The sequence below is a fragment of the Rhea americana genome, unplaced genomic scaffold (assembly GCF_003343005.1).
Source record: "Rhea americana isolate MKP2758 unplaced genomic scaffold, rheAme1 scaffold_203, whole genome shotgun sequence".
Taxonomy (NCBI): domain Eukaryota; kingdom Metazoa; phylum Chordata; class Aves; order Rheiformes; family Rheidae; genus Rhea; species Rhea americana.
In genome coordinates, this window is record NW_028186184.1 from 1,626,968 (window position 1) to 1,634,593 (window position 7,626).

A 7,626-nucleotide genomic window follows, 5' to 3' on the forward strand; every position below is an offset into this window, starting at 1 on the left:
GGTAAATGCAGGCCAGCGGTGACACTCGTCCTGGGCGCGCGGTGGCATTTCCCAGGGCGTCTCGAGGATGTCGAGATTTTAGTGGCGTGACGATGGATATTTGACTCCCCTCGGAGCAGCTCCGCAGGGCGTAAGGCAGGAAACCCCGGCAGCAGGGGGGAGCCCGCGTAGAAAAGAAAGCAAACGCGAAGGGAAATGATTTAAGAGGCGTTCAAGCAGGGAAAACACGGGCGAGAAGGCAAGGAAAACGCTTGAGACCTCGGCGCCGCTGCCCTCCCCATCGATGCCCACGCTCGGGGCCAAGGGGGAGGCACCGGGGGTGGGGGGGACGCACGGGCTCCCGCCGCGTCCCCTCCGCGGGGTGGCCGGGACGTCTCGGCTTCCTCCGCGCATTGGAGGTGGCTCCTGGAGATGGAGGCAAGCGTTAGGAGATGGGTGTCCAGCGCCGGCCCGGGCGCGGGAAAGCCGTGGCGGAAAGGGCACAGCTGCAGAAAAAGGCCACCTCGAAAAGCCCGGAGCGCTGGTTTCTAATCGAGTAACCGTGCCTCAAAATTTCCATAAGCGGCCCGGAGCTGCCAAGTGCCACCACCGAAAGCAGCAGCTCCCACAGACATCTGCCCCGGCATCGGCAAAGCTTGCTTTGAACCACAGCTGAGCATTGAAACGTATTTATTCCACCGGCGGCTTATAAAAATAGCTGTTGGTAAGACCGATATCACTGCTCGAAGTGGGCACGCAGATTGCTGCTTGCAAGCTCRTTTCTTTCGACTTGCTAACGCTCGCGAGACGCAAACGCAGCGGCGAGCGGCACCGGGGCGAGGAGCCGCACGGCGCGCCGGGGCTCAGGCCGCCCGCGACGGCTTTAACCCGAGGCCGCTTTCCTTAACGAAGCTCATAATCGCACGGTGGGTCCGGAATCGCGGTGGCTGCGGAGGGACGGGGCTGGGCGCTGGGAAACCGTCACCCCGCGGCCGCGCCGGGAGGTCCTGGGAAGGCGGCGGGGACAGACCTTAGCGGTAGCTTCGGAAATGCATCCGACCCCGCGGCGCGGGGGCCGTGCCGGAGGCGGGAGAGCGCCGGAGAGGGCTCATCCTGCGCTCGCCCGGCCCCGCAGCTCTCTCCCGTAGAGGAGAGAAGGAAGGCAGACGAGCGCGGGCGCTGCCTTAAGCTCAGCCGTCCCCGACGGAGCTGCTCGTTCGGCCGCTCCCGCCCCGGTTCTTCCCCTCTTACGGCGCCGGCTGCTGTCCCGGCGGCGCGGGCGGCTTGGTCCTGACGCCAAACATGAGGCTGGACTCGGTCACGGAGGACGTCGTGGCCACGCTGTGCCCCTTCTCCGCCGGGGAAAGGCAGAGCACCCGGAGACGCGGGGGCAGCAGCTGGCGCCGGAAATGGCGATCCATGAGGGTGTAAATGATGGGGTTGATGCAGCTATTCATGAAGGCCAAGCACGTGCTGCTGGTGACGAGCCACCTCAAGGCCTCCTCCTCCGCCTCGGAGGGGAGCAGCATCCCCTTCGCGATGAAGAAGAGCAACACCTTGCAGACATTCAAGGGCAGCCAGGAGCAGACGAAGGCTCCAACGATGGTGAAGATGATCCGGTGGGAGTTCCTCATCCCCTTCCCCAGCCTAATGTGCCTGTGCAGCCGGTAGTAGATGGAGCAGTAGCAGAACAAGATGACCACCAAGGGCAGGATGAAGGTGAGGAAGACCATGGCCAGGCTGAAATCCTCCCCATCTTCATCCCAACAGTCATCTCCATCTAGCCGCCGGTACTCCAGAGATGGTGCACCCATGAGGAGGGACACAACCCAGATTAGCCCACAGGTGACAAAGATGTGCCTCTTGGACCCCGTCATCTTGGTATCCAGCACTTTCCTGAYGACCAGGTAGCGCTCTACGCTCAAGGCAGTGAGGAAGAGGATGCTGGAGCAGCGGTTCACGGTGATGGCGTAGCTGCTCAACTTGCAGAGCCCTTCCCCGAGCTGCCAGCGGTTGCCGCAGGCACCTGCCACGACCCAGAAGGGCAGGGTGCAGACGAAGATCATGTCAGCCACGGCCAGGTTCAGCACAAAAGTATCCACCATCCTCTTGTTGCCTCTCTTCTTGGCCATCAGCATGATGACAAAGAGGTTCCCCACGAAGCCAAGGAGGAAAATGAAGGAGTAGAGGATGGGGATGAAGATCGTCATGTAGGACAACTCCCACCTGGAGAAATGTTCCTCCGTCCCCGTGGAGTTGACCTCCGCTGGGTAATCGTAGTCTGCGGACGCTGTGAGCTCCTCGGCCGCATCGGGACCCATGTCGGCATGCCCGGCGTCTCGCCCCGAGTGCGGGCAGAGACGACGGCGCTCGGCCCCGGGGCACCGTGCCCCCTCCCCAGCCGCCCATGGGCGGTGCTCGCCTCACTCAGTGGTTTGGTTGTTGATCCGCAATCTGCTCAAAACAGTGTTTTGCACTTCCTTTCGTACAGGGGCAAGGGCTGCAGGGTGGAAGGGTGCCGGAGGGCACGAGGCGAGCCGCATTTAATTTTGGAAACAGAAAAACAACAAGAAAAACAGAGAGAGGAAAGAAACCCCCAGAGGAAGGGGGGAGAGGAAGGTCTGGGGGTGGAGGAAGGCTCCTCACCAGCAGGTGAAGGCCAAATGCCCCARGTGGTCCCGAACCCGTCCCAGCCTGGGTCTCTCCCAGGCCCCGCAGGCTCCCCTGTGTTGAATCCCCCAGGGATTCCCAGTTTTCCCGTTTTGATGGTGAGCTACGGGGCTGGATTGGCTGCCAGAGCCCGTGGCGGGGGCGTTCGCAGGGCTCCCAGGGACGGGCATCACGCCAGCTCCGTTTCTCCCCCAAAAAGAGCTCGGAGGTGCTCGGACAACAGGCCAAACTCAAGCTGTCCGGCCACCTCCCGCTCCGCGTCCACCTTGCAAGCTGGAAATCCTCCCCCCCCCCCGCCGCCCCCCGCAGCCCGGATCCGCGCCGTGCCGCCCTCGGAGTTGCCCCCGGCTCTCCCGCAGCCCCACCGCCTCCCTCGGGATTTATTTTCGGAAGGCGAGGGAGGGCAAATCGCGGCGGGCCGCGTGGGCCGCCAGCCAGCGGCGCGGGGATGGTGGTGGGAGGGGGCGGACGGACGGACGGGACGTCCCCTCCATCGGGYGCTGGCCGACAGCCTTAAGCCACTTAAAAGCGCGGCCGGTTTATTTATAGGTGGTTAAGCCCGGGCGCGTGGGCAGGATGCAGCTGCGGGAGGTAATCCCCCCCCCCCGGCCCCCCGCCATCCCCGGCCCCCTTCCCTGCTCCAGGCTGGGGGGCATCCGGTGTCCGGCGCGGCGAGGGGTCCCGCGGCGAGGTCCCGGCGCCGGCGCCGCTCACGTCTGCCTGACGGCCGGCTCCGGAGACAGCTCGATCCTCCTCAGGCTTTCCCGGACGCGGAGGAACTCGGGTCGGCGTTCCGGCTCGCGGCTCAGGGCTGCCTCCCGCTCGTGCTGCCGGGAGAGGGGTCGCCGGCGTGAAGGGGGGACCGCGGCTCCCGGCCCGGCCTCCCTCGGCCGTTCTCTCCATCCAGCCTCCCTCGGCCATCTCCCGGACCAGCCTCCCCTAGACTGTCCTCCGACCTGGCCTCCCTCAGCCATCCCCCAGATCAGCCTCCTTAGATTGTCCTCCAGCCACCCTTGGTCATTCCCCAGATCCGGCCTCCCTCGGCCATTCCCCAAACCAGCCACCCTTGATTGTCCTCTGACCTSGTCCTCCTCCGCCGTCCTCCCAGATCCAGCCTCCCTTGGCCATTCTCTGGATCCATCCCCCAACCCGGCCTCCCTCGACCATTCCCCAACTCAGCCTCCCTCAGCCTTCRCTCAAACCAGCCTCGCTGGGCCAAGCCCCAAATCCAGCTTCTCTCGGCCATCCCCGACCCGGCCTCCCTCGGCCATTCTCCAGATCCAGCCTCCCTTGACAGTCCTCTGACTCAGCCCCCTCAGCCGTCTCCCAACCTGGCTTCCCTTGACTGTCCTCCAACYGGACCTCTCTTGGTCATTCCCCAACCCAGCCTCCCTTGACCTTCCCTCAAACTGAGGGCCAACACCCATACCCACCCTCCTTCAGCTGTCCCCTGGGTCTATCCCTGGGGGCAATGAGGAACGGACAGAGGGCTGAAGAAGGGATGGATGGAGGGATGGACGGAGAGATTTGTGCAAGGACAAAGGGAGGAAGGGCTGGAGAAAGGACAGCTGGCCTAGAGGGGTGGATGAAGGGAGGGATGGATGGATGGAGGCAGATGGAGAACAGAGGGATGAAGGGAGGGGGGATGGCCAGGCAATGTGTGGGTGGATGGAGGGCCAGACGGAGCTGCCAGAGGGGCGGTGCAGACCTCCTCGAGCCTCTGCTGCCGTTTCCTCAGCTGCTGCTCCAGGTCCGTGGTGGACCCTCGCTGCTCCTCCTGCCGCCRCTGCCTCAGCCGCCGGCTCTCCAGCACCCGTGGGAGCTCAGCCATGTGCCGAGGCAGGATCCCYCTGCGGGGACAGTGGGACTGGTCTCACTGTGATGGCCAAACCCCGCCACCCTGCTGGCCCTGCTCAGGGACTGTCCCACACCCCAGCCCCACACCGCAGCCCCACACCCTGGCCCTAGCCCCACTCACCTCCCGTGGCTGAAGAGCAGCTCCCGGTGCAGCTCCCGGTGGCGCCTGGACTCCCGCACAGGGTTTGGCACCTTCCTCGGCTGGATGAGGCCCTCGTGGCCATCGGTGGCTGGGGCCAGGGTGAGGCCATGGCTGCTGTCACCCTCTGGGGTGGAAAGCAGGAGTCACCAAGGGACAGGGTCCCTGCGAACAGGGTCATCAGGGCTATGGGGTCACCAGGGGACAGGGYCACCAGGGGATGGGCTCACCAAGGACTGGCATCCCTGGGGATGGGGTGACCTGGGGGACAGGGTCACCAGAGGGATGGAGTTCCTGGGGATGGGATTATGAGAGATGGGGGTCAGCAAGGGGATGGGGTCACCAAGGAGACGGGGTCTCTGCGGACAGAGTCACTAGGAGATGGGGTCACTGACAGATGAGGTCACTGGGGAACCCCATCATCAGGGTCACTAGAGGGACAGGATCACTGGAGATGGGGTCACTGGGGGGACATGGTCACCAAGGGGTGGGATCAGCTCCGGAGCACTGCAGGACCAGGGTCAGAGGGGGCTTAGGGCCCCCCCAGCGTACAGATCCCACTCCAGAGGGCACCAGCCTCCCCACGCAGGGACACACTGCCCCGCACTGGCACAGGGCATCAGCTCCCTTGTCCCCTYGCTGGCACCTCGGATGTCACAGCCCAGGTCCCTCCAAACACCTTTRGGTGCCCTCCAGGTTCCCCTCACTTGGCCCAAGACGTTCTGTCCCTGTCCCCAGGCCACTCTGTGCTCCCATTACCCTTTGGGTCCTCAGGTCCCCATTGCCCCCCAGGTCTCCATCGCTCCTCTGGGTCCTCATTGTCCCTTCAGGTCCCCTTATCCTTTGGGATCCCCTTGTCCCTCRGGGTCCCCATGGCCCCTTGGGGTCCCCATAACCCTGCAGGTCTCCATCATCCCTTGGGGTTTCCATTGCCCCTCAGGTCCCACCACCCCTCAGGTCTCCATCGCCCCTCATGTCCCCATCATCTTAGGTCCCTGCGACCTCTGTGGCCCCATTTCCGCCTGGGTCCCCATTGCTCCCCATGTGTCCTTGTGCCCTCATGACCCCTCAGAGTCCCCACAGCCCTCAGGTCCCCATTGCCCCTTGGGGTCCTCGTCACCTTGGGGTCCCCCGGGGCCCTCCTGGGGTCCCCCGGCCCCAGCTGCACTTACCCAGCACTGCGCCGCTCCTCGGGGCTTTGCAGCCACCCTGGCAAAGGCAAAGCACAGGGTCAAGCACGGGAGCGAAACCCGGCAGGTTCGGGGCGGGGGGGGGGAGGACACGGACGCGGCCGGACCCCTGCCCATCACCCCCTGCCCCGGGGGACCAGGACGGGACATGGCCGTGGGCTCCCCCGGGGGAAACCAGCTCCGCTGGGGCTGGTGCGGGGCAGGGACGCGGCGCCGCTGCGGCTGCCACCAGCCAGCCCCACTCCACTGCCACTGCCCCAGCCCCGGGGAGGCCCACGCGGCCCGTCTGCCCGTGCCCCCCCTCCCACATTAACTCTGGAACCTAAGGATGACGAGGGGACAGCTGGACTTTGGGCTCTGGAGCATCAGCRTGGCACGTGGGGACAGGTCCTGGGGTGGCCGGATGGGACTCACCACGCTGTCCCCTCCGAGCGTCCCCCCCGGCGTGTCCCCCTCCCCGACCGCCCCGGCCACTCACCCGCTTGCTCTGCGACAGCCCCATGCGCCCGCCGCCGGCGGTCCCCGCGCCCCCGGGCGAGAGTGGGGCCAGGGGCCGGGGGAGCGGGCGGCCGGGGGGGGCCGGGAGCGGGGGGCCCCGCACGCCGCCCCCGTCGGCTTTCGCGGCGCCACCGGCCTGCGCGGCCCCTGCTCCTCCGGCGAAAGCCATTAAGCCGCAGGATTAGCCTGGCCGGGCGGCGGGGACGGGGACACGTGTCCAGCGGGGCCGCGGAGCCGCCCCGGCCGGGCTGGCGGCACCGCTCCGCCAGCCGCCACCGCGGCGCCCAGAGCCCCGCCGCCAGCCCGGCTCACCGGGACCCTGCCCTCACTGGGAGCACCGGTGCCACTGGAGCCACTGGGGTCGCTGGAATCACTGGGACCGCTCCTGTCACTAGGTTCACTGGTGCCACTGGGAGCACTGGAGTCACTGGAATTACCGGTGCCACCGGGATTGGTGGGAGTACTGGGAGCGCTGGGGTGACTGGTGGCACTGGGAGCACTGGGAGCACCGAGATCACTGATTTTGGACAACACTTTCACCGGGGTCACTCGTGTCACTGGTGCCACCGGGACCGCTGCTGTCACTGGGATCACTGGTGCCACTGGGATCACTGGGAATACTGCAATCGCTGCTGTCCCTGGCATCACTGGTGCCAGCGGCATCACTGGTGTCACTGGGCTCCTGCTGCTATCACTGGTACCACTGGTGTCACTGGGATTACTCCTATCACTGGGATCACTGGAGCCACTGGGCTCCCACTGCTGCCACCAGCTCAACCGGTGTCACTGGTGTCACCGCGGTCTGACCGGGTGGGTTATGGGGAGGGGGGACGACACACGCTACTGGCCGCTACTGGCGGTTACTGGGGGCGGGAATCTCTTCATAGGCGCTTGACTGAGCACGCCTGCGCGGCTCGGTCCTCGGCTGCCTCTGCCTGGCCAGCGCCATCGGCGCTCGACAGGCTGCGCCTGGGGCTTCCGCTGTCGCGTTGGCCGGGGCGGGGCGGGCGCGCGGGGTCGCGGGGCGCTGACGGGACCCCGCCGCCGCCGCCATGACCAACGGTGAGGGGCGCCTGGGCCCCTCAGCTCGGAGGGAGGGGGCAGACAGGCCGCCCGGACACAGGGTCTTTCCGGGCTGGGGCAGCGGCACCTCGGACCCTCGGGCCCCTCCGGAGGGGAGATGGCAAAGCTCGGCCGCCTGGGCCCCACCCCCCGGGAGAGGGGGGGAGGGAGGCCCCGGACGCCTGGGTCCCCCCCGGTGGGGGGTGGGGGAGGGCAGGAGGCCCCGGACGC

At 66.5% G+C, this 7,626-nt stretch overlaps 3 protein-coding genes across 3 annotated transcripts in view; 1 reads left to right on the forward strand and 2 right to left on the reverse strand.

Moving 5' to 3' along the window:
* Positions 1-1,107: 1,107 nt before the first annotated feature.
* On the reverse strand, positions 1,108-2,926 carry GPR25 (G protein-coupled receptor 25). The gene has a single exon (XM_085304152.1). The coding sequence runs from the start codon at positions 2,298-2,300 to the stop codon at positions 1,227-1,229; it is 1,074 nt and encodes a 357-aa protein (XP_085160278.1). The 5' UTR covers positions 2,301-2,926; the 3' UTR covers positions 1,108-1,226.
* Positions 2,927-3,268: 342 nt separating this feature from the next.
* On the reverse strand, positions 3,269-6,502 carry LOC146596339 (uncharacterized). The gene is made up of 5 exons (XM_085304153.1): positions 6,314-6,502; positions 5,818-5,854; positions 4,628-4,772; positions 4,358-4,499; positions 3,269-3,476 (listed from the first exon to the last, which is right to left on the reverse strand). Exons 1-5 carry the CDS (start codon positions 6,500-6,502, stop codon positions 3,360-3,362), a joined length of 630 nt encoding a protein of 209 aa, XP_085160279.1. The 3' UTR covers positions 3,269-3,359.
* Positions 6,503-7,307: 805 nt separating this feature from the next.
* The window catches only part of TMEM167B (transmembrane protein 167B), a 1,596-nt gene continuing 1,277 nt past the window's right edge, over positions 7,308-7,626 (forward strand). Inside the window, exon 1 of the mRNA XM_085304154.1 lies at positions 7,308-7,395. Within this exon, the coding sequence (XP_085160280.1) occupies positions 7,386-7,395 (10 nt within the window). The 5' untranslated portion in view covers positions 7,308-7,385. The remainder of the gene's footprint in view (positions 7,396-7,626) is intronic.